General features: G+C 53.6%; 1 protein-coding gene across 3 annotated transcripts in view; it reads right to left on the minus strand.

The window, feature by feature from the left end:
* PLXNA1 (plexin A1) overlaps positions 1 to 26134 on the minus strand; it is a 324181-nt gene that overhangs the window by 212090 nt on the left and 85957 nt on the right. For all 3 annotated transcript variants that reach the window (XM_054034036.1, XM_054034037.1, XM_054034035.1), the window contains exon 3: positions 10813 to 10995. In XM_054034036.1, coding sequence (XP_053890011.1) covers positions 10813 to 10995 — 183 coding nt within the window. The remainder of the gene's footprint in view (positions 1 to 10812; positions 10996 to 26134) is intronic.

Genomic DNA, 26134 nt, shown 5'->3' on the forward strand with positions numbered 1-26134 from the left:
CCACTGGGCCAAATTCTGCTCTCACTGACTGTGGGGTATATCCGGAGTAACTCCCGCTCCCCTCTCGCCCCCCTCCCTACCAGTGGCCCCAGAGAAGCCATCCAAACTCCTATCCTGAAAAATACAAATTAAGACCCCAAAGCCCTTGGATCCCAACTAATCCCCTTCCAAAAGGTATTCACAGCTTAATCCTCCTCATCCAAGTGACAAGCCGGCTCCCTAAAGCCCTGAGCCTGCGGCAAGGAGGCAGCAGGGCACCCGCTCTTAACCCGCCTCATCTCCCTCATCAGTATTTCTGGGGACTCCGGCAGACTGGGGGCGATTGTAAGCTTAGGGCCAGCTGGCTACCGAATGTCAGAGCTGATCCTACCTCCCCAACAAGTCAGGTGGCACCCAACGCTGGGTCAACCAAGGGGGCACAGTGGGGCTTAGCAGAAGCCCTAGGGCAATGCCTAATTTGCATAATGTGGAACAGATGGCAAACACTGTTCCTAGCACGGAGAGGTGGCCCTGTGGGACTACAAGTCCCAGTACGCAATGCTCCATCTTGATCTGAGATGTACCCTTGGGCAACTATGGGAAACAAGAGTGAAGATACAGGTTACAAATAGTGGTGCATTTTTTGTTCATGCCCAATAGGCTTATAGAGCCTGGTGCATTTTTCACATGAACACTAAGCGTGAACACTGTGTATGCATTCGGCATGTGCATATAAGCATCAGTTGGAGATACATGTTTGCATGAGCAAATTAAGTGCATCAGTGAGCACAGTTTTGCAGCTGCACATGTGGCTTTTTGCACATCAGGCCCATAATGTCCCACTTTGCAGGAGTGTGAGACAGTCCCAAGGAAACCAGGATTGTCCAGCGAATGTCAAGAGGGGGAGAGGGGTCAGAAACTGCCTGGCAAGAGCCAGAGTTAGGAATCAAATCTCATTTGCCTTGTACAGAGCAGATTTGCTTTGGAAACCACCAAGGAGAATAAAGAGAGACAAAAAGATCAACTCTCAGTGTCACTTCCCTGGTTCTAAAAGTCGGGTAAATCACAGGGTAAAACCCACAGGTCTCTGATAGGCTACAGCAGAGACGGGGGAGAACTAAGAGGAAGTGGCTTGCATCCAAAACTGTCAGTATTCGGGAAGATCATCCCCCAGTTACTCATCCTGGCAATGGCAAAAATTACCCAGAGAACACACAACAACCCCATGACAGTGAGAACAGACAGCACGAGGGTACTTGCACAACATTTCAGAGACTGGGCCTTCCAAAGATAGCCATGTGCCTGGTGACACAGCAGGGAAATCACCAGGCAGGGCCAACTTGTTTGGGGTTTCAATGGCTTGGTCTGCTCCACGCAGCATCCCATTCCTGCCAGATCTCAGTCCTGTACAGCTCTGCTGATGCAGGATGTATTGAAGTCAGGAGTGAGGCGCAAGTCCAGTCCTGGGCTCCCCACTACACAGCTGTGCCAAGGCACCTAAATCCTGACCCGCAACCCCACTGCTAGTGCAATCCTCAGAGTCCAGTCGTACAAGTCACCTCCTACTGTAGTTGTATCACCATTATAAATATCTATTACCAAACCTGACAGTCCTGCCATCCACTGCCAGTCACTCCCCTCCCCTGCCTGCCCTAGGGGCTCAGCACCGTTCAAAGCCAGCTCCTGTGCCGGAAGGCGGACTGGGTATCAGTCAGTGGGAGAGGATGATTCCGAGTGCGACACAATCCTCCTGCCTGTGCAGAGCCAAGAAGAGGGGGCAAGGGGTGAAGGGAAACAAGGGGGGGACAGGATGGGGAAGTGCAGGTCAGGGAAGAGGCTACAGCTGCAACAGCAACAGGTGCTGACCAGCAGCCTAGCCTCTGAGAGGCAACTGTTTGCAGCCTGTCTAGGAAGCCCCTGCAAGCAAGCCAGCCCGCGTGACCCTTTCCTGGGACAAAGGAGAGGTCTGTCTGCAGGCGACAGCCTGGGCAAGTGCTTGGAGCTGCCATCCAGAGAATGTGCAAACAGAGCAGTGACTCGCCCCACCCTCACCCCCTCAATTCCGGATGGCGAAATCAGCATCCTCTTTAACCCGGCATCCATTGCAGGGCTCCTGGAAATGCTAGCAGAAGCGTCCGTCTGTCCAGGGCGAGCTCTTAGGTTGCTCAGACCCAGCTTGGCCAGCTGAGCTTTGGGTAGGGAGCAGGATGTTCACATGCAGGCAATGGGGTTTCCCTGGCCTCAGAGACGTCCCACAGACACCAGCGCACTTGTGATCTTGGGGACTTTCACTACATGGTCATGTTATTGTGGTGCTGTGCAGGGGTTGGGGAGTGTTATTCACTAATGCAGCCACATGACTGCTCCACCCACAGCAGCAGCAACCGGACTGCTGAATGGGTTATGTCACGTTGACCTCATCAACGCAACAGTGATGCAGCCACCTCTTTATAGACAGTTACCAGGAGGTTAAGGGTGGTGACTGCCTGAACTGGACCCAGGAACTCAGGTGGGTCTGCAGCTCCAGCTGGCATCTGTGCTAGCTGGATGGGAAAGGCATGTCAGCACCACATCACGTGGTGGCAGGTGCTCCAAATGCCCTAGGAGGCAGCCCATTCTGGGGCAGGGGACACCCGTTCCCCCCTCCCCCATTTCTAGAGAGCTTGCTGGGAAAGCAGCCAGTGTCTGCTGATGGGCACGCAGTCTAGACCATGTGCCACACCCCCCACCAGCTCTTGTGAAGGCAGGCTGGGCTCATTCGGCACAGGACCCAGGAGTTCGCCAACCAGACCGCATGCTAACACACTGCAGGGCTGAGAAGACAGCTGGGCATGGAACTGCTAGGCTGACAAGGCCGCCTGCCAAGCATGCAGGGGAAGGAGGCAGACAGCATGGCTTAGACTTGGCATTTCTCTCCCGCTGTGCCCCACATTCCAGCAGGACAACAGAGGCTTCACCGCCCTCAGGAGGGGAGAGAAACCCGAGAGGGGAAGGGGATTATCCAGCAACGTGGTGCCAAATGTAGCTACTTGCCAAGGTGACAAGGGAACATTGGAGCAAGCTCATGGCTCCTAAGAGATGGGCAGGTGCTGGGCAAGCTCGCAGCCATACGGATGCCCCTCGATCCCACCCTGGAGCACTCCTGCTATCCAGTCCTGGACTCCCCAACAGTTCTGCCAATGCCCCTCAATCCCACCTGCCTGGCTAAGGGCCTGATCCTGTGAGGAACTCAGTGAGAACTAAGGAAGCTCGGTACCCTGCAGTGAAGAGAGGCAAGCTGAACCATGCCCCTGGTACACACTCCCCTCCCCACTGCCAACAAAACACACAGATGCAATACCCTCTGGGCAATAACACCACCCTTCTCTGTTGCTCCATAAAGCCCATTGGCCAAAGCACATCAGCACCATGAAGTAGGACAGCACTGGAGGAGGACAACCTATAACCCACTAACCTACCACTTCAGGAAGTCCCGCCATCCTTCCAGGAAGTAGGTTACAGCTGGCCTGCCTGGCAGGTACACATATAAAGGGGAGGCAGGCACCAATGGTATTAGTCCAATTTAATTCTTCCAGGTTTCCCCACGATACATTCAACCTCCTGCAAGGGGCAACTGGTGTAACCCCCACAGGGTTGGGGCACGAAAATCCAGGGCTCTAAGCAGCAGGAGGTCAGAGGAGACGTGTACCACCTGCATGCCTGTGCTCCCCTCATCCCATGCCCTCAAGCTAGTGGCTACTTCTCCGGGTGGGACTCCCAGCATGGGTTACAGAGTCACCTACACAAGGCTTTCTTCCTCACCCTCCAGAGACCCTACTGGGGAAGCAAGCACGCCACCTATCCCGCTCTCCCTCTCACCCAATGAGTCAATCTCCCAAGCAGACTCAGCCTCCAGAAAACAGACTGCTTGAGACTTGAGCCAGTGCTGCTCCAACTCCAGAGGGCTGGAGGGATTCTCTCCCGGCTGCAGCTGCTGAGACAGCCAGCGGCAGGGTCTAGTTACACCGGGCTCCCCAGGAAGATCAGGTAACTGCTGAGACAGCACTTTCCCCATCCTTCAGGTCCAGCAAGACAGCCCCAGCTGGGGGAAGCTGAGCTCTCTGTCGTGACCCCCCCAACACCCGTACCAACGCTCCAAGGTTAGAGTAGGGGACATGGGACACCCCTCCCCTGCGCACACACTCAGCAGCCTTCAGCACAGGAGCCCTGAAGGTGCAATGGTTGAAAAAAGATCCACCCTCCCCCAAATGAGAGGTACTCCCTCAAACCTTCAGAGCCCTCTGCTTCCCCCTACTTACATTTCTGGTTGCCCCCGACTGGGCTCAGTAGGGTGAGCTGCCAAAGCCAGCTGAAGCCCAGGTTTTATTGTTATTGTACCAATATCTGGGTGGATTTTGTTCTGGTGATGGATGCTGGATTGGCAGCCCTGGAGATTGAGGACTTCTAACCAAAGAAGAGTCAAGATCCCCACACATCCTGAAGCACACAATAATCCAACGACTACTGAAAAAAAACATTGCTCCACACGAGAGACCTCACATACCACTACAGCCCTTTCTAAGCAATCCAGGAACTGGCAAAGCATGGTCTCCAAGGTCTCCTGTCAGCACGCACAGCCCTGTGTCCCACAGAGTCAGAGCAAGGGACATCAAGAGCACATGTTGCTCTGGTGGCCAACCTCCCTCATCCATTGAGGAGAAAAGTCCAGCCATGCTCATCTTGCTGGGCCTTTTCGTGTCATCTGAGATCCTTGATCTCCAAATACCCCCGCAGCTGGGGAACGGAAATACACTGAAATGCCTTGGGTCCTTCCTCCAGGAGAGCACCCAGAGAGACGTCATGGGTAACCGCTCTTCCACCTCCAAAGCCTTCACCTGCAGAGCCCCACGACGCTCACTCCTCTCCCCCTTATTACTCAACACCCAGACAGACCCAGGCAGAGTTGGTGAGACAACACAGGCCAAAGTGCCAGCAGTACGCAGACAACACCCGCCTCTATGGCAAATTCCCATCACACAAACACACACAGCACAAGCTCCCGGCTGCAACGATGACATGGGTGACCAATGAGGCCGCCTCATGATGAGTGCAGGAGCTAGGACTCCCCTGGGGAGGATCTGGACTGTGAAACCTGCTCCCATGGGGATAAGAGCGAGCACAGACCTCGCTGCTTTCAAAACTAAATGCAACATTCCCACCTTCTGCTTTGCCTGCCTGCTAGAATTTTTTTTTTTTTTTTTCCAAATTGTAAGCAAACCCTTGCTCCTCTCTTACCAAAGAGACTATTTCCTCTGCCTCTGGGGGAGAGCAGAAAGGAGGCACAGAGAAGGAGGAAGCGAGTGCTCTTCTCCTTTTAAAAACCCTACAAGGTGCTCCGATGCAATGGCGATGGACCCTAGAGGACAGCCTAAGGAGAAACATCCCCTCCACTGTCCCATCAGTGTGTCCTAGCAAGGCCCATTGAGCAGGAGGGGAGTCCTGTCCTTGGCTTCTCTCAGGAACAGGCCCACCAAGGCTGTGATAAGGAGACCTGCCCACTGGAAATGGGACTGAGAACCACCTGTTTGTTTCCCATCAAACCCCACTTTGTTTCCTTAAGCCCTAAAAGGCCAGAGCCCATCACACCCGGTGGGCCATGGAGCAGCAGGGGCTCTGACACTATGGCTGCAGACGGGCAGAGTGAAGCAAATGGAAAGAAAGGAGAGACTCCACATGAACACAAGTCACACTCACGGGTCTGAAGTTCCAAAATCACCTCAGGGCTCAGCAGGACCAACCCTGCATCCTCTATTATCCTGAAGGGGCTGCCCATGTGCCTCGGGTGGGCATTCTCTCTAGCTACCACCACAGCAGGGCCACAGAAGTCACAGGAAGAGGGGGGAGGGAAAAGTTAGCTGAAGACCCAGGAATGGAAACAGAGAAAGACCTGGCACCTCAGGGAGAAATTTGCCAGACAAATAGCAATTGTCAGGTTCCAGGGATAATAACTGGATGTGTAACACTGTCTCAGTGGCTTCATGAATCCTCCTCCCACACTTCCCTCCCCTCCCTCTGCACCACACTGGCACAGACCTATTTAAAACCTGCAATTTGGAATTCAATAGCAGGAGAGGCTGGTGGAAATGCGACACCAGTCACTTCAGCTCCCTTATTGATCGGGAAGGGAGGACAAGCTGCCTCCGGCAGCAAGCCTCTCACAATCCATGCCAACTGGCTAACGACCCCGATGCCTCCTCTGATGGAGGAGATGATGTCGAGGAGGAAGGAAACTGAAGGAGACAAAGGGAAATTGAGACTTCGGAACAGATGAAGAAACCCAAGGGTTTTGGGAAGCCTCACTCACTGAGCATCCTACAAGAAGTATGGTCTAGCTGTAGGAGCGGAGGGCAGACCGCAAGGACCCCTAGGTTCTATTCCTGGATCTGGCACCGGCTCACTGTGTGAATTTGGGCATGTCCCTAACCTGCTCTGTGCCTCAGTTTCCCCGTCTGTAAAACTGAGATAAGGATACTGACCCAACCCAACAGGACCGTGTGAGGTGTCTTCATTCACTAATGCTCATGAAATGCCTTGAGATCCTCTGACAGAAGGAACTACGGATAATGGGTTGGATTCGGACATGGTGGAAACAAGAGCACTTCCACTGGAGTCCATGCAACTGTCCCCACTTACAGCAACTGTCCCCACTTACAGCAAGACTGAATTTGGCCCAATATGTGCGGAGGGTCACAATCTCCTCCCTTCTCCAGTACTGCAGGTTTGCACCTTGAACTCCAAATCGTGGACACAAGCCCAGAGCTGCCTCCTGGACTCTCCCTGCACCACCTGGGGTCACAGCTTTTCTGTGTGGGCCCCTTTTTTTCTTGGGTTTATTCAGTATCCAGGGTGATGCCACCAGACCAGGGATGGGGAAGGATCCCAGATAGAGGAGAGGAAAGTGATCAGGAACAGTCAGCATGGATTCACCAAGGGCAACTCATGCTTGACTAACCTAATTGCCTTCTATGACGAGATAACTGGTTCTGTGGATGAAGGGAAAGCAGTGTTATTCCTTAACTTTAGCAAAGCTTTGATATGGTCTCCCACAGTATTCTTGCTGGCAAGTTAAAGAAGTATGGGCTGGATGAATGGACTATAAGGTGGATAGAAAGCTGTCTAGATCATCGGGCTCAACGGATAGTAATCAATGGCTCCATGTCTACTTGGCAGCCGGTATCAAGTGGAGTGCCTCAAGGGTTGGTCCTGGGGCCAGTTTTGTTCAATAGCTTCATTAATGATCTGGAGGATGGTGTGGACTGCACCCTCGGGAAGTTTGCAGATGACACTAAACTGGGACGAGTGGTAGATATCCTATCCTTACCGTCCAGTGTACAGAGAAACCTAGACAAATTAGAGGATTGGGCCAAAAGAAACCTGATGAGGTTCAACAAGGACAAGTGCAAGAGTCCTGCACTTAGGACGGAAGAATCCCATGCACTGCTACAGACTAGGAACCGAATGGCCAGGCAGCAGTTCTGCAGAAAAGGACCTAGGGGTTACAGTGGACGAGAAGCTAGATATGAGTCGACAATGGACCCTTGTTGCCAAGAAGGCTAACAGCATTTTGGGCTGTATAAGTAGGGGCATTGCCAGCGGATCGAGGAACGTGGTCATTCCCCTCTATTCGACATTGATGAGGCCTCATCTGGAATAGTGTGTCCAGTTTGGGCCCCACACTACAAGAAGGATGTGGAAAAATTGGAGAAAGTCCAGCGGAGGGCAACAAAAATGATTAGGGGGCTGGAGCACATGACTTACGAGGAGAGGCTGAGGGAACTGGGATTGTTGAGTCTGCAGAAGAGAAGAATGAGGGGGGATTTGATAGCTGCTTTCAACTACCTGAAAAGGGGTTCCAAAGAGGGTGGATCTAGACTGTTCTCAGTGGTACCAGATGACAGAACAAGAAGTAATAGTCTCAAGTTGCAGTGGGGGAGGTTTAGGGTGTATATTAGGAAAAACTTTTTCACTCGGAGGGGGGTGAAGCACTGGAATGGGTTCCCTGGGGAGGTGGTGGAATCTCCTTCCTTAGAGGTTTTTAAGGTCAGGTTTGACAAAGCCCTGCCTGGGATGATTTAGTTGGGGACTGGTCCTGCTTTGAGCAGGGGATTGGACTAGATGACCTGCTGAGGTCCCTCCCAACCCTGATATTCTATGATTCTCAGTGGGCCTCTCCCGACACCAACCCAGAAGCCAGTTGCACACTCATCATTATTTCAAATCCCCAAATTGACTGGCAAAGGTCTCGAATCCAGCAGCCTGGTCTCTGTCCTGCCACCAGGCAGTATGGGAGGCTGGATCAGAGACCTGGGTGCTGCCTTTGATGCTGGGCTTTGGTAGTCAGCAGAGACGGGGGGAGCAGCAGAGATCTTGCTGAGCTCAGCACAGCACATGTATGCATTATGCCATGATGGTTAGGACCCCTTGGGGCTGTTCAGCTCCGCTGGAGCTAAGCCAAGGAGACGGGGGAGAGGGCTGTGCAAGCAGCTCTGTAACCCCCACTCACACACAGAGGGCTCCCCTCTGCCAGTACTGGCCCCACGCAGGCTGACACCAGCATAATGACTTAACCACACTCCTAGTTCAGTCCTGAACTGGCCTTGGGCCAATCACTGCATTTCCGACCCGTGAATCAGAAATCAGCACCTCAGCAAAAGTCTGCTTCCTCCAGCACTTCTATAGGGGTGAAGGGATTTGTGCCATACACACCAGAGTGAAAACAGCTGATCACAGACTAGTGGCCCAGAGGAAACCCACACAGATCAAGTCCAACATACTGTACACAGGCAGATAGAGAGGCAGCAGGGTCTAGTGGTTAAATCAAGGGATCAGGGGCCAGGAACTCTGAGCGCTGCTCCTGGCTCTGCCACTGGCCTGCTAAGTGGCCTTGGCAAGTCACTGCCTCTCAGTTTCCCCATCTGCAAAATGGGGAATACACGGGGACCATCTCCTGAGATAGAGGGGCTAGAAGAACACTTATCTCATGTTTGTGCAGCACGTTGAGAGTCCAAACCCCTAGATAAAAGCACCTGGCCTTCCTTGTGCATAATGTCCCCACTAGCCTGAAACCCTTCCCCACCTCACCGAAGGTGGGGGAGGGAGAGGGGGGAGCCTGCAGCTCCCTCTATTTTAATCCCCCTATTAACTTGGCTATGTAAACACCGACCCCAAGGGAGCATGTGGTCTGCCTATCACATTGCCAATTCACGAAAGGAAACAGCTGCCAATGGCTTCAGGCCTCCCAAGGTGACTATTGCACGGCCCAATGGCAATGGACCCCACCCTGCTGGCAAACGCGGTGCTTCCACCCCCCACTGCACCACATCTCCAAGGAGCTGCCTTTGCTTCTACATACCAGTGAGTCATTTTAGAAAAGGAGGAATTTTAGCTGGGACACAAAGACGGCAAAAGGAGCTCAACATTCAAGCCATTGATCCCCAGGGCCGGGGAGCGGGTAGACCCAAGTGGCTGTTTCTCCGGGCTCTGGAGGAATGAACAGGGCTGGGTGCTCCAGCTGAGTCCTGCACTTCAGGCCTCCAGCAGGACAGTACCAGGACCCTCAACATGACTTTGCCTGGCGGAGGACACAGTTCATGTGCACTGTGTTTATACAGGGAAGATTCAGCTGTAATTATAGGAATGTTGTGATAACAGGAAATCCATGCCTCGTGAGGCACAGACTTATTTGCTAATTGCCACCAACAAGAAGCCTTTTGTGTCGCTGGGGAAGAGAGGTCTCCCCCACATTGTGGAATTTTGCCCACAGATGGCTTAGGTCAGCCAGGCTGGAGCACGCTGCAGCCCCAAAGAAAACTCCCCTTCTACGGAAGCTTATCGGATTCCTTCAGCTCCCACCGTGGAGCAGTGCCATCCACCTCAGGGCTTTCCCAAGACAGAGGCTGCAGCAGGGCCTAGCACGGCATGGGGATGGGAGCTTAACGATGCTAGCAATGCAGGCAGAGAAGAGGGGAAGCAACTTCACTGTTCTACACTCGCAGTCTAAGAAACATGTCACCCCCCTCTGGGGTCACATCACCCAGCCAAATGGGACAGGGATGAGGCCTGGAAATGTCTAAGCTAAGTACAGGTGCTATGGCAAGACGAAAGCTCTCCCCCTGCTGATCTTCTGAGTGGGCCAGCCTGGGCCAAAGACTATTTGCCCTGGAGGACTGACCCTGCCTGACAAGATTTCAGGCCTTTCCCTCTCCATTCCATCTTATTTCAACCATTTGGGCCCAATTCAGGACTTAAGGCCAACAGTGAGGAGGGATTTCTGAACTCAAGAAGAGCCAAGAGAAGGAGCTTCGTCCCGCCCAAGAAATGCCAGCTCACACATGCCAGCACTGCCACCTGGCAAGAGGGCAGAGACCAACGAAGCACCACAGGCATCCAGTCACCACCGCATACACAACCCCTCTCGGGTCAGTGGCAAAGCAATTCAATGATAAAAGCACACAGGGTATAGAGGGAAACCACCAGTACTAGGATACCTTGTGAATCCAACACCCCAGCCCTAGGAGAGACTGTGCGAAGGGAACTCCCACTAACACTGCTGACTGGGACTTGAATCGGGAGAGCAGGGGGTTGGGAGTTTTTCCATTTTATAATCCTGCAATAAACAATTGCTTTAATAAATATGCCTGGTGGACAAGAGCGAAGGAAACTGACATTAGTCGATGCTGCCACTCCCCATCCTGCATACACCATTCACGCCTCAAAACACAGCACTGAAATCCTGCCCCAAAGGAGGCAGTCAGCCAACCAGCCTCCTCACCCCCGGCCCAGTAGGCTGCCTACCTTTTTGATCCTGCCACTCCGCGTGCCGGTGAAGACCACCGTGTGTCCCCGGTAGTCATAGGCAGCCACCGAGGTCATGCCATCCTCCTTATCCACAAAGAGCGCTGTCCCCTCGATGGTCACCGTCCCGCCCAGCGGCTGGTTAAAATCCTGGCCACAGAAATAGTCGTCAATCTGCAGAGGCTGCCAGAGAAGAAGGGAATGAGAGAGATGAGCCGTTTGTCAATACATCGACACTGCTTAAACTGCTGTGTGCAAGGGGGACTGAGCTGCTGACTTAGAGCAATAACGAAGTGAGGAAATGATAGGAGCCCCTCTTAGCTACCTCTGGCTCATTCCTGCCCCAGATCCAGGGCAGCCAACAAAAACCCATCACTTAGGGACATGATGAGGGGTCAGGGTAGCAGCTAGGGGCTTGCCTCAGATTGCTTAGAGGCTGCTAACAAGGCCTGGGGGTAGCCAGGAGCTCTGCGTCCCCTCTCTCCCCCAGGGATTGCCCCTGGGTGGGACAGGAAGCTGTAGTCTCAGGAGCAGTTGGGAGCTCACACACAGCAGCCTGGTACCAGACATACCCATAGCTATGCCCAGGCATGGATTCAGATTAGCCCTGGGGTGCCAGGAAACCAGAGAGGTGGGAACCTCAGAGTCTGCAGAGAAGCCTCGGTGCTGGGTGGTGCAGGTGGGCTCTGCTCTCTGAGAGGACCCCAGGGCACAAGAGGGCGGACAGAGAGCAGAAAAGGCCTCCCAGACAGGAGGAGATAGCGTCAGACTCCAGACACAGTCCTGCTGCCCAGGACTCTTACCACAGGGCAGCAACAATCGTGGAGCCTGGCAAGGACCCCTACCCACTCCTTTCCTCCATCACTGAGGTGCCTGGCTCCATGGAAGAGCAATTAGGGCTGGATCCAGGAGATAAGAGGAAAGACTGGCCGGAGCTCTGGTCCATCCCACACCTACAGGCTGCAAATAACACTCCCAACTGTTTCAGCACCTGGCTTCCCACATGCAGCTCCATCAATACCCCCCTTTCCTGATCTATAGTACTCCAGCCCCTAGCTCACCACCACCACCCCTCTGCCAGTGCCCCTCCATCCTGACCTGAATCCCCCCCTGCTATTCCAGCCTCTGCAGAAAACAGCTCTCCAGACTCGCAGGCCGTCCCTGGTGAATTGCTGATCTGGCTCCTGCACAGAACGGTCATTGCCCTTACTCAGTATCTCAAACTCCCCACAATGCTGTTCTCCCAAGCAGAGGATTCACTGATGCTGGCAGTTCTCAGTCTGAGGCCAAGACAGGAGGCTGGCAGTAGTTTTACAAAGGAGTCATGAGTCTGCCTGCTCCCATTTCCTAGCCAGAGCAGATCTGCTGAGCCTCTCACCGCAGGCTGTACTCAAAGGCAAGGGATGCTGCTACCTCCTTCAAGTGCTATATGAGCTGACACAAAGGATTCTTGGGCAAGTCTGAAGAGCGGTGGCTGAACGTGGAGGACCCAGCGTGAAGACATAGGAGAACCTCCTTCAATCAGTGAGTCCTGATGTTTCCTCCCAACCTCCAAAGGGTTAATCCTGCCAAATCCCCAGAGAGGCTGTACCAAGCACAGATCGCTGCCTGAAAGTCCTCTCCCCCACACTCCTTACAGAAGGCGACCAAGAGCAGCCCAATGCCACATGCTGTAGCTGAGACTCAAAAGCTCAGGTCCCTCAGGAGAGGCAGTAGTTTAATATGTTGGGGGGGAGGTGGAGACACTGATTCTGGTTTAGAGACACTCTCCCCTCTTACTCAGTAAGTCTGGTCCTGGAACAGCCTCTCCCTGATCCCTAAAAACCTCCCTAATCCAAGTCCCCAGAAGAGAGTGAGGCAGAGGGGCTCCCAGCCTCAGTCACGTCTGGAGCAGCATTTAGAAACCCATCACTGAGCTCAAACTTCTAGCCAGAGAAATACTGTCAGGGGGAGGGACGGGAGAGGAAGGAGTGGGAATCCCATCAGCATTCAAACCAGGTTGGCTGCCCACCTCCCACTCAGCTGGGCTCCTAGGGCAGGGTCGGCCAGCAGTGATTAGAGCCCATAGCTTGGCTGGCCCTCTGCCTCTCTCTGCAGTGAGCTCCAAAGCCAGGAGAGTGAATATTAATTCAGCACGAGGGTCTGGGCAGCTGACCCGCCCCAGCAAGGGCCCCGCTCCAGCAGAGCTAGGGGGAGCTGTGTGTGCAGACCTGGCCTGCCATTACAACACTGCATAAAGGCAAAAACTGGCCTTCACGGGATTGGATTTTTTAAGACAAAGACTAAGCCTGGGAGGTTAAGATGAGCCCAAGCAACAGCAACTCCCACATCTAATTACATTCCCCACAGGGTCTCCTGGCTCAGTCTGGCTACAAGGCTCCTTTCCATATAACCCCCTCACTGCTGGTTTCAACAAGCCCTCTGGGTACAGCTCTGCCACCATCCCTAAACCCCCTTCCCAAACAGATCTGGTGTCCTGAGGGGGGTACAATGTCACCATGAGCCCTGCCTGCAGTCAACAAGGGAGCAGCAGACCTTTGCTAGCAGAGGCCAGGTCTCCATGAGTGCCCCAGTGTAGGAACTCTCCTTTCTGGCTTTTATCGTGGACCTGGAGAGCAGTTGCACAATTTCATTTGGATCTGTACAGAGGCCTGCGGGGGGCTCCAGTGCTCTCTATCTCCACACCTGTTCACTTTCCCATTCCCACTCCCAGGTCACTCTCAGAAAGGAAATGTTGCATCTCAATGAGCTGTAATGAGGGGAATGCGTTTGCAGTCTGCACACACACACACACACACACCCACACACACACACCCCTCTAGGCTGTACATTCCCCCTGCAGCTTCCAACAGACACCCCATTCTTCACTTCCTGTCCTAAGCTGCTGGGCGTTTCAGCAGGGGGTGAAGATGACCCCTGTACAGAGTTCACAGAGTGCTTTGCGCTGGCAAAGTATTAGAGAAATGAATCAGGGCTATTTTCAGTGGCTGTATTTAGGGGGTCTATGGCTCCTGGGTGCAGAGATTGTCAGGAGTTGCTCCATGTCACACCAGTGGCCCTGAACAGCTTGCCAGGAAGCATGCTTTGCCTGCAGTTACAGATGACACACATCAGGTGGCGCTGAATGACACAGTGAAAGAGGAAGAGAGGAACTGAAGGGGGGGGAGAGTTGAGCAAGTTTCCGATCTGCCTAGGACATGCTTGAATGGCTAAGGAGCTATTTTTCCTCATTGAAAACCAGCATCTGGCAGAGACAGTGTCACAGCCCATCGACAGCAGAGGGGAGCAGACAGAGCTGCCCCCTTGGCCAATGTAATAGTCCAATCTATGGTGCCACAGCAAAGTCTCCTCACACTGCTGACATTGGGGCAGCTGGCTGGCAATTACCAGCCCCTGGGCCCATCCAGTTCACAATACTGGCTCCCTATTCTCTCACCATGTTGGGGAGCGGGTATCTGTATAGAGGAGCTCCCTCGTCCTGCTCCACAACCCCAACTCCAGAACAAATAACTTGGCAGAGAGGCTACGCAGGACACACTGGTAACAATCCAAGGTCATTGACCTTCCCAGTGAGTCTAGAAAACCAGAGCCATTCCCCATGCAAGTACTATGGGCTCATTGGCTCCATTGGAACTGTTCTTGCAAGCAAACCCTGCAGGGTTTGGCCCCAACCCATGGCCACCAACCACGCCAGGCCCCTTTAGCCAGGGACACAATTGCTGTATCAAGGTGACCGGCTCATCCTCCAAACCCCCTGCCATAGACACTCCCTATCTTTGGGTTCAACTTCTGCCTGGGGTACCAAAGAGTAGGCAGCATTCCCTCTCCCACATCACACTCCCAGATTGCTCTGATTTAAAACAGAGCCTGCCAGGACCACTGGAGTGGTCAGAGAAAACCCCAGGCTAGCACAACACCACAGCACCGGCAATAGGATATCAAGTGGAAAATAATATTGCTGCTCCTACCCCTTCCACTCAGGTCTTTGGGTAAGTCTCTGCATTTCTATAATGCCCCATCCCTTTCCCAAGTTCCACCAATCCCCCAAACGGCTGAGCCCAGGTGATGAGACCACATTAACAAGAGGAAAACTGGCTCATATAACTGAGGGCGGGGAGAGATGAGATTAAACATTTCCTTTCCAGGTCACCAACCCAGGATGACCCAAAGTGAATCCTATCTGCTGTCTGCCCAGCGGCATGAGCTTGATCGGTCTCAGCCCACTTTACAGGAACAGCCACCTCACATAAGGCACCATCACTGCTAGCAACGCCTGGCTCCCTTGCTGGCAGTCACAGCAGAGAGGCCAAGGACTGAGTGGGCAACAGAGGCTGAACTCCCCTCTCTACCTCCAGGGCCGAGAGCAGGCAGTGGGTTGAGAAGCTGCTGCCCATGCTGTCCCCGCAGGCAACAAGCTCCAAGCTCACGGGCTAACAGCCCAGCACTACACTCCCTTCAGGGACACAAGCGTTAACACAGCCAATTGGAGAAATGTCTGCCTGGTGCCTTCAGCAGCGGAAGCTGAACTTCCCCACAATGCATCCGGGCAGCCAGGCAATGCTCCCACGTGGGAGGAAGGGAACAGAATCCTGTGTCCCGTCCTTCCACCCCCCCCCCCCCCCGCCTCCCCCCGCTGAGCCCCTGCAGGTTTGGCAGCTGCAGCTGGACTGCAGATCCCCTGCCAGCATCAGCTAGCGGCCTTGTTGGTTAAACACTCTCCTGCGTTTGCAGATTCAGGAGAAACCTTTTCAAAAGGGAGCTCGAACAGCAGCCAAGAGCCATTGCGGCTCAGCCAGTGCCCAGCATTGGCAGACACAAATGTAGGGCAATTTTCCCAAGCGCTCCTTTCACCAAGCGCTGTAGCTGCTGCCCAGGGAGATGGGAGAGCAGCAGAGCCAGGCAGCTCCTGCACTGGGGGATTGAAGGGCTCGTTGCTGGTGGCCTCCAAAGGCCAGGGGAAAGGCACAGAGGAGTCACCATCAGTGCCCATGGAGGGAAGAACTGGTGCAGAGCTAAGAGGATGGAGCCTGGTTTTGTCAGACAGACACACACACACACACACACACACACTCCGTTTGGAGAGCACTGCACTGCAACCTGTGACCCTGCTCCACAACTGATGAGAGGCAGAAGAAATTATCTGCAAGTTAATCTGGAGAACCTCAGTCCCACAGCAATGCCACGGCCCTGCCCTCTTGATCTGCACCACTCCTTGCCACCTCAGACCAGGAAACAGGATACAAAACCTTTCATCTGTAAGTCACCAGCTCCGATCCAGCCCTAGGTCAGTGGGGATTCAGAGTGGTCACCCTCAGACAGCTGGCCTGCAGGCCCAGAAATGCTGCTCTCAATCCAATTCCTATTGACTCAAATATCTGCCCCAGAAAAGCAGAAAAGACAAACCCGCCTGACTCTGCTGCAGCTCTGGGTCAATCTCTCATTTCCACAGCACTGAGAGGAGAGGAGAAGGACACAGGTTTCTGCACTCAACGTACAATGTCTGTGCCATGTCCCCTCCAGCCTCCGATGCAGGGCCAGCCATGTGGTGCTAAGAGAGGATGACAGGGATAGGGGGATGCGGGGGGGGGTGGGGGAGACCGCAGGGAACAGGGGTCAGGAACTGGGAAATTCCCTGAACCATGAAATTTGCTTCTATCTTCACCTCAGTGGGAGGAGAGGTGTTGCCATGACAACCCCTGGTCCAACAGCCTCTGACCATGGGTTCCAGGCTCTGGGAGATGTGGCGAAAGGGAGGGGGAATGGGGACTGAAGAGAAACGACTGTAGCCTTTCAGCCAGGCACGGGTGAGCTCAGTTACACACAAGGTCCAATGTGGGCATAGGTGCTGGAATTCGACGTGCAGGGGGTACTGCTGCACACCCTGACTTGAAATAGTTTCCATTATATGAAGGATTTACAGCACCCCCACTATACAAATGGTTCCAGCCCCCCTGCGTCTGGGTGGGGCAATGGCTGAGCAGAGCATTGCATGCCTGATGCCTTCACTCCGTAATCCCAGCGAACGGCCCGGCTGGACTTCCCTCCCCAGAGCCTCCAGGTGTGACGCGCTTGCGCCAAGCCCAAAACAGGCAGCAGCCAGCCCAGGCATGGAGCACATGAAGTCAACACTGCCAGCAGAGGTGCTTTTTGAATGACACGCATTGAGGACAGTGGGACATTTGGGCCTCGGAAGGATTCTGTTTGGAGAGGCTCCATCTGCAGCTCGGAGTTTAGAGGGGAGGTTTTGGCAAGGGATGGGCTCAGAACCTGCTCCAGTCCCTGGGGAGTTATAAATCCATACAGCGCGGGTGTAACATATGGGGAAAGCGCTGAGCTCCTCAACTTTGAGAAGTGGCTCCAGGGGGGGCAGATAGCAATCCCCACTCAAAAACCAACTCCTCCAGGACTGTCACCCCATGCTAGAGTGCAGCACCCACGCAGCATGGGACAAGGGGGGTGCATTCTCGCGAGAGACTCCCCAAAGGTCAGTGTGCAGTCCAGTACCAGCTCACTAACACCCCCAGGGAAGGGACATTGAACAGCCATCCACTGATGGCCATGCTCTAAGCCCATTGTTTAAAAGAGCCATTCATTTTTACTTCCTGTTTGACTTGCTGTCCTTGGGGCCAGGCCCCTCCCTGCTTTTTCTCAAGATGCCTGCAGCATGCAATTCCAACATGACTATGGGACAGGATCTCTAGCCCACGGGAGGAGCCCTCATGGGTGACCCAGGAGGCCAGGGCCTCACACCACTGCTGCAGTTCACAGTTAGCACCACAGCGGTGGGGAGCACAGAGAGGTGGGAATAGTTCAGTGGACGCAAAGCTGTTCACAGCTGCAGCTCCGTTCGCTTGCTCAGCAGCTCTCACTTCCTCTAGCTGGGGTGCTGGGGTTTAGGTTACAAGCTGACTCCTTTCCATGCCTGACTTTATCTCCCCTTCCTCAGGCAAGAAATTCCTCTAGAAAAGTCACTCATCTTGCGCACAGGCCTCACTGGCTCCCAAAGAGGGCTGTGTCAGTGGCCCCTGGAGGCAGACTACTTTACCCACTACCTAAGCCCTCACCCCAATGGGGGCAGGGGATCAGCAGCATGGTGAGGAGTTAACAACCCTCAACTCAGTATACTGAAAAGCGGGTGGAGGGGCTCAAAAGCCCCCTGCAATTTGAACACACAAGGACATTGCCTACCAATAGAATGGCATGTAGGACCTTGCTGGTCTCCTCCTTTCCATTCTCACACTGCAAACATCAGGAAGGCAGCGGCAAGAAAACACATCGTTCCAGAGATAAACCAAGTTGAGGTCAGGGGCCCACATCCTTCTCCAACACCCCCAGCAGAACCTCGCTTCCATCAGGGCTGGGATAACTGAACACTCAGGGATTGGCTTTCTGGGCGCTGAGACAGAAGCCCCAGAAGCCAGGGGCAAGAGCCCCACAGCTCAGCCTCACCAAGGAAGATGCCACTGGGGCAGCAGTATATCACTGAGGCCTAATGAACAATCGATATTGTGGAGGAAGAGGGAAGCAATTCAGTAGCAGAGGCTTTGGCCCCAGCAGAGCATCTGGGGTTCATTGGTTATTTTGCTCTTAGGGGAAGCTGTGAAGGACTCAGCAACTGAGGACAGGAGGGGGCCCCCACACACACAAGGGAGACATATTTCCTTTTATACGATTCTATATGTTAGTGGCAATGGGAGGCTCCCACTGCCCAGCCCCCCAAGACACACCCCTAGACATCACCCTTGCAGCCACCCGGGCCCAAAAGCACAGTCTGTTCCAAGAGGAAGAAAGAGATATCTGGTCATTGCCCCTAAGAGAAGCAGAGAATGGTCCCTAGGTGCATTCAGCCCCCTTAGGGCAGCAGCTTCCAAGACTCAGGGAAGCCCACCCTGACTCAGGTTCTGACAGGGCAACGTCCACTCCTGCAGCCCGGAATCACAGGTCGCTTCTTCCCCAGTACAACATCCTGCTCCCCCTGTGCATCTTCTCCCAGGAAGAGCGCCCCTTCCCTTCCCTCTGCCTCACGGTGTGCATAGCAGGCAGCAGCGAAGGGGTGAACGGAAAGCCTGAGTCCCGGGGAGACTGGAGCGGAACCAATGAAGGTATTTAAGTCCTGGCAGCACCTCGCAGCCAATGCAATCTCCATGTCACACTGCTCTCTGCACTCCAATTTGCAGCTTCCCCAACCTCATCTGCTGCTGAATATGCAAGAGGATAAATGTTTATGGTGTTTACTCCTCTCTGCTTTGTCTCAACAAACTCTGGGAAACGACAAATACAGCTGCACTGCTGCACTCCAGGCTGCAAGGAGCACGCGTCTGCCCGCTACAGCAACACCGACACCACCTCAATAAATAATTACACCGACAATTAGCTCACTAACAGCAAACTCCCTCGCTAGAGGCGTGCAGGCAGACACCATGGCAAGGCAAGGCAAGGCCGGGTCAAATCGGATGGGGGAAGCAATCTGAAGGGTATGGTGCCAGTTACCATAGCAGATCCAGACACTGGTCCATCCAGTCTGGCCTCTGCCAATGGCTACTGCCGAGTGCTTCAGATAAAGTCAGGGGAATAAATGAATAAATAATATATATATATATATATATATATATATATATATATATATATAGCCAGTTGCATCATGCTGCATGGAGCAAGTAAATTTCCGTCCTGACCACTGTGCTGACCAGCCTCAGGTATGAGAATCGATTACCACTCACCCACGCACACTGCCTGACCTTGTATAGCTACTAAAGCACATACCCAACACTCGGGTTAACAAGAGACTTCACACCAGCATAGCTAGCAAAGGGGGACACAATCGGCTTTCCAGGAGGCTCCGTCCTAATCAGCTGGGGTGAATGAAGGCCCCACTGACTCAATGAGAGACCATAACCCACACCCTAACCAGAGAGGCAGCACTTCTCAGGGACTGGCACTAGAGGCATTTGGGGGGTATATAGGTTAATTAGTTGTGTCAGAATGTTCAGTGGCCCCAGTACTAAAACAAGCTTGGCAGGATCTCAGTTCACCTCTTAGTGGGACTGGTGGGCCCATTACAGAAACGACCACCCGAGTTGGGTCCTTAGCGGACAATTTCAGCAGAGACGCCAGGAAAGGGAAGACCCAGGAAGACTGAACCCCCTAACCCCTAGAGAAGGGCCCTGCAGGGCACAGCAGAGACATCTAGGCAGGGACATGGGGTATGGGAAGCTGGCTAGTAGAGATTTAGAGGATCCAATCTCAAGGAGCATGATAATCCCGTACTTTCCACCAACACAACCTTCACCCCCCAAAAAGTCCCAGACAGTACAAAAGGGGAACCAGGCAAATTTCAGTGGCACTGTGACTCTCCCAGGAAACCACCCTACAGTAGGGAGAGCACGACATACAGCAACCTGGCCTGAGACACACACAAACCAGATGCTGAGCCAGGGCTGGAAGTAGCCGTCTCCTCGACACTCCGATTCATTGCCTCCCTTCAGGCCCACTTCCCAGAGCAATGAGGGAGCAGACAGGAGAGGCAAGATTCATGCCATTTAGTGTTATTAATTGGCCAGTAATTTGCCAGTTAACATTTATAATGTTCTCCCTTGGCTGCCATTGAGTGCCTGGCTTCCTGACGTCTGCTGGGGGACCTTTAAGCCCCCGGGGTCGTTTGATAGCGAAACCAAAGCTAAAAGCCAATAGTGTAGAACTAGCGTGAGGCGAGACATTGTTACACAGTGTGAGGGCATCAGCCCATTGCCTCTGGAGGCCAGGATTCAGCTCAGGATTGTGTGACAGAGCAGAGAAGTTTGTTGGTACTCAGTCTAGAACTATGTATCCTTCTCACCTCAACCTCACAGGGCATAAACTGATGTGAGTATCAGGCAAAGGGGAGCGGAGACTGAAACCAGACAGGATCTCTCAAACTCACATCCCATGCACAAAATCCACAGGCAACCTAATCCTCACAGAAGAATCAAAGAGAAGCTGGAGGAAATTTTTCATGGGGCAGTGGGGAGGGGGACTCCAGTTCTTTCACATCTAAGTTCCCTGATTGAGTTTAGCCCCGGGTTTAGCAATGAATGGAAGTTGCTATCACCTGATCTCTGCTATGTGACCCCTGTGAAAGATTATTTGATTTATCTCAGCCCAGCATCAGTAGCACAAACGTCTACATCACAACACACCCTCATCAGAACCAGCAACAACTGTCCCCTCATCGGCAGGCTCCGGAGAGAGGCCAGGACTCAAACAGACCCTGGACTCTGAACTCCTCCCCCAGACAGGGTCCCTCTGCCTCAGGCATGAGGCATTTCAGCAGAAAGAACAACAGGTGGAGAAAGCCCACCCTGCAGCTAGCCATGCCCCACCTGCTCTGTGCAGAGAAAGAGAGGTTCAGTCAGGCAGCAACATTAACCCCTTCTTTGGCAGCCCGTGGAATGATGTTCTGGTGATTGAAGTACTGGGCTGAAACGAAGGAGATCTGAGTTCAGTTCCTAGGTCTGCCACAAGCTTCCTGTGTGAACCTGAACCATCCATGGAGGCCCTGATTCAGCAACACACTCAAGCCCGGGGCTGAACGCTCTGCTGACTCGGGGCTTTTCCCTCTCTGGGAAGTGGAGGCATGTTGGAGAGGTGTTGTGAAGGAACCTTGGTCAGTGAGGTGATCAAATTCTACGACATGTGGACGGTAGAAGGGTCTAGATAACCAGAACCGAATATACCCACAGCAGTTTGCCCTGCAGAGTGGTGAAGCAGAATGTTCAGACGTGCGGGTCTAAGGGAGCCTGCGATTTCTCATCCAGCACTAAAGAGGTTAACAGGCACTCTGCGCTCTCACTAGAGCTGGTTTAGCAGAGTCATGCAAGCAATCGCAGCCATTACTGGACTGCTTTTAAACTCAGCCCGCAGAGTCTGAACTAAACCACCCCACCCCTCTGTCGCAGGTGCTGGCCCTCCCCAGGTCCTACAGAGGCCATGGGAGGAGGGCAGCGATTGGGGGGGGGGCTTAGATGGCTGTGCTGAGACCCTCGCAGCCTGCTCAATGCAGTCTCCTGCTCCAGGTCTGCCTCTTTCAGAAGATGAATTCCTGGTCCCAGCAGGGGAACGAAAGAAACAGACAGGATGGAATTAGTTTCCCCAGCCAAGTTTGTTCGGCTCTTCTGCGCTGGGGAGGAACCGCTAACATCTTCCGAGCACTCAGCCAAGTCTGGCGGCCTCTGCGCCTGGCTCCAGCGTGGGCTCGGCAATGGCCCACAGCACTTGGGGATTAGATAGTCAAAAGTTCATGCTGCTGCCGGAGCAGCTGGAACCAAAACACAAGGATGCTGCTGCACTGGGGAGGCCGTGGCCATGTGCCCTGGGAACTCAGCTGGGGGAAGGAACAGGGCAGCTCATCCAAAAGCCACATCCCCCTACAGTTCCTTTCACCCTTGTCCTCTGAACCCTGCTGTATGAGATGTCATCCACCGAGCCCCATTCAGGAGAGGCCGGAGCGCGATGAATAGAATTCTTACAAAGCTGCTGGAGGGGCTCAAAGGAAGGGGGTGAGATTCATCATCAGGCAGCCCTTCCCCCACTCCTCCCCCTCCCCCTCCACTGTCAGGAGATTAATCTTGATTGACAGGGCCTTCCCATGCAGAGAAATCCCCCCTGCCTGCCGCAGCCATAGAGCCTGGCTCTTCTGCCATCCAGATGAGACTTTAAACCAGAAATCCAGGAGCGGCACTTTTCACACCAATCAGACATTAACCCCAGAGTCTCTGGTTCCACCCCAGGCACCTAGATTCAGCCTACTTAGAAATCAACCCTATAGCATCAGTTGGAGGCACTACCCTTTGCTTCCTGACCAGTGTGGAGCGTTGCTGTGCAGCCCTTAAACGGCTCCCACGGCCCGCCCAAGAGCAGGCAGCATTTCAGTGGCGCATGAGAAGATTCGCACCTATTGGTTTTGCACACTTTGCTAGCAATACCCAAACCACATCCTCCAGAGAGTGAGGTGATGAGGACTCTGTTTGAGATCTGGCAGCACCTTCCTCTGTCGTGTCCCTCCTCTGCTTGGCCTGAAAAAGCAAACCACAGGAGGGAATTTCTCCAGGCCCAAGAGGTCGGCCTAGTACCTAGCAGCGGGACAGTCCTCCAGGGCTCTCTAGAACAGGCAGTGCTGGTGTTGGAATGCAGCAGCCCACACCTCCATGCTTTACCTGAAACCTTCAGGAGCTCACTTCATAATCCCAATGCCAGAGCAGCCAGGTTTCCCCGTCATGGTGAGCACACACACATACACTCCCCTGACCGATTTCCTGCAGGAGCTCACGCCCTGTAAGAACACTGGGAGAACCAATTCCTGTAGCTGGGGGAACAATTAGCCAATTCCCTCACCACTAAATGGGCACAGGAACTGGTTACACTCTCCCCCCTACTGGAATATCTCCTCCCCAGGGCTGGAAAGGGGTGTGAGGGGACCTCTAACTGAACCCCTAGCCTACTGCCAGCTCAGCCAAGTCGCCCAACTGGGATTTCACCAAAATCTAGACATCAGAGCATTGAGCTTTCCTGAGAATAAACAGAATCAAACCCTGCCTGCCAATGCTAATGAAACGATGGTGGGACTGTGAGAGCTGCCCGGGACAGAGTGGAGGGAATGTCTATGTAAGCCACTGGTCAGCATGTGTTGTGTGTCCCCTTCTGTGCCCGATACACAGAAGATGGGAGTCTGGCACAGACAGCAGCTGCAGAGCCTGGCTCTTTAGCTCAAGCTAGAGAGGCTTATGCTTGTAGCTCTAGCAGTCCCGGGTTCTCTCTATGGTGTTAGCCAAGATAGCAGCTGTCACACATTACAAGGCACTTTTGATCTGTTGGAGCTTCAGGAAAGCAGAGGGCACCCAGAAACCATCAAGGTTTCCTGTACCTGGTAACTTATATTCTTTCCACACCTCCCATGAAGGGGGCTGTTTAGCTGAACTGATGCCCCCCTTCTGTCCCCCAGTACTGACTAGGATAATGGATAGGTGTTTCATCCTGGAAGCTTCCAACGCATTCTGCAAACTGATTTATGAGCCATATGCACAGGGATCATTCAACTCCTGCAGAAATGCAGCCACTTGCGGGGGTGGAACAAGAGAACTGTTTAACAGCACACAGCAGCATAACCATTTAGGACAGGAAGTGAAGAATACCACATCTAATTGAACCTGCAGTGGGATTTAGGAATGCAGTTATTACCCGAGCTGGACTTTGGCCAGGACAGCAATGTTCACAACCCTGCTCTTCCATAAAGTGCCATTAAAGAGCCCACAAATCAAGACCTCGGTGCCGCATCTCAGGTACCTTCAGTAACGCAGCACTCTCCTGCACAAGGCTGGGAGAGTGGCTCAGTGCTGGCTCACAGAGACAAGCACTACTCAATGCATTGCTAGCTACCACTTCCCAAAGCACCCTGAGTTCTCCCTAGAGCTCTCCCATTCAAGCCCGGACTCAGCCCATCTCTGCTCAGCCTGGGAGACGTGGTGTGATCAGAGCCCCAGGCAGGGGAGTGGCTGCTTCCAATCTTTGTTGTGTTCTCCTAAAAGTGGGGGGAATTAATCCTGTTCCCAGCCAGGGCACAAAGGCCACACATAGGGGCAACCTTGCCATCAGATCTCAATTCCCCAAGGACCAGGAATTTGCCCTGAGCCAGCCAGCCAAAGCCAAGCTGGATCCTGGCAAGGATGCGAAGAAGCCAGGGAAGTTGGGGGAAGAACAACTGGCCAGAACTGATTCTGTGGTTCCATTTCCAGCCAGACTGGTTTTCTTGTGTGCTTGTTACTTTTGTGAGCAAACGGCTGCGTTGCGGATTGTTTATTCTTTGCTCCTTCCCTCTCGCTTTGTGCCAAGGCAAGAAAAGGAGTGAAAGGGGAGAGGTTGGGAGAAAGAGACACAAGGGATCCACTAATAACCATCTTCTTAATGTTTCAGAGAGATGTTTCTCAGCACAGGAATCTGCAGAGTAGAACAGCCACAAACACCCCTGCTGCCCTGCCTCCCCCTACACTGGCACAGGACAGGGCCCTCTAGCAGCAGAGAGAGGGGAGCTCAGCTTCCATGTCCCATTCGCCCCTTGCTTGTTCTGCTGCAGCTACCAACGAGGCGGCCAAGGGGAGCTGCAGTTTGAATGCTCATCTGCACGGCATACTTTGCTTAGGCTCCCTGAGGGGCCACTAAGCACCCCGGAGCCCACTAACACTGCCCAGGAGAGATCAGGGAGCTCCGGGGGAATAGCCCATCTGGATTCAGAATAATGCTAAAGATCTAGCTTTGCACACAGCCCCCCTACCCAGGCTGAAGTCCTTGATGCTCAGAACATCCCTCTGCACAGCTCATTTCATATATCGAACCGGCCAACCTGTGCCAATCCAGCAGGAGACCTGGCTACAGCATCATCAACCCCTTTGGCTGACTGGCACAACCACCCTCCCAACACACACACCACCAGCTCAGGGACAAGGTGACATTCCCTTCCTTACACTTCTCTCTCTCTTGTTCAGTGCCTTGCTTAGGGAAAGCCCGAAGGGAACAGAAGAGCTGCACCAAGGCACAGCTGGGTCCCCAAGACAGCTGTGCGGGCCAAGGACAGCAAAGAGAGAGGGAACGGGGGAGCGAGAGACAGAGAAAGAGAGGGAGGCAGGCAGCTCCGTTCCCGGAGTCAGCAGTCGTGTGACCCAGCAGGCAGCAGTGTAACGATTTCATCATTTTCCACCAGAATTGAATTAGTTTGAAGCCAAAATCAGATTTGTGAGCCCAGTGCTCTTGACAGCAAACCCTTTACTTTGTCAGGCAGCTGTTAGCTGTCTCCCTCCGAGCTCGGGACAGGACAAAGGAGGGGCTGCCTGGGACAATTCCACAAGGATGCCAATGCACTCCAGGTGGATGCGGTTAAGGCACATGGCTCCCACAGGACAGCCCCACATCCCCGTGGTGACTGACCTGCAAGAGGGCACCTGAGAAACAGCACGGGCCAAAAAAAGACTTCCCCTGTGTTACTCCTTCTGGGCACTAAGCCAAGGGGAGACCCCCACTCGGGCATTGCTCTTGCTGCACTCCCCAGTGCACCAAGAGCCAATCAGAAAGGCCGTTCAGCAGGGACAGCTGTCCTATGGCTGGCTCCCCCTTGAAGGGGGAATGCAAGGGGCTCTGATGGCCACGCTCCACAGAGTGGGACTTAGGGGGCTGAGGGACTATTTAGAGGCTCCTTTTGAACTCCTTAATCCCCTGACATGCCAGCAATAAGTAGCTCACAGTGAAGCTCGTTGGGAGACGGGCACCACCCGGCCCTATCTACTGGCTTTCTGAGCAC

Source organism: Malaclemys terrapin, chromosome 7, assembly GCF_027887155.1.
Source record: "Malaclemys terrapin pileata isolate rMalTer1 chromosome 7, rMalTer1.hap1, whole genome shotgun sequence".
NCBI lineage: Eukaryota > Metazoa > Chordata > Testudines > Emydidae > Malaclemys > Malaclemys terrapin.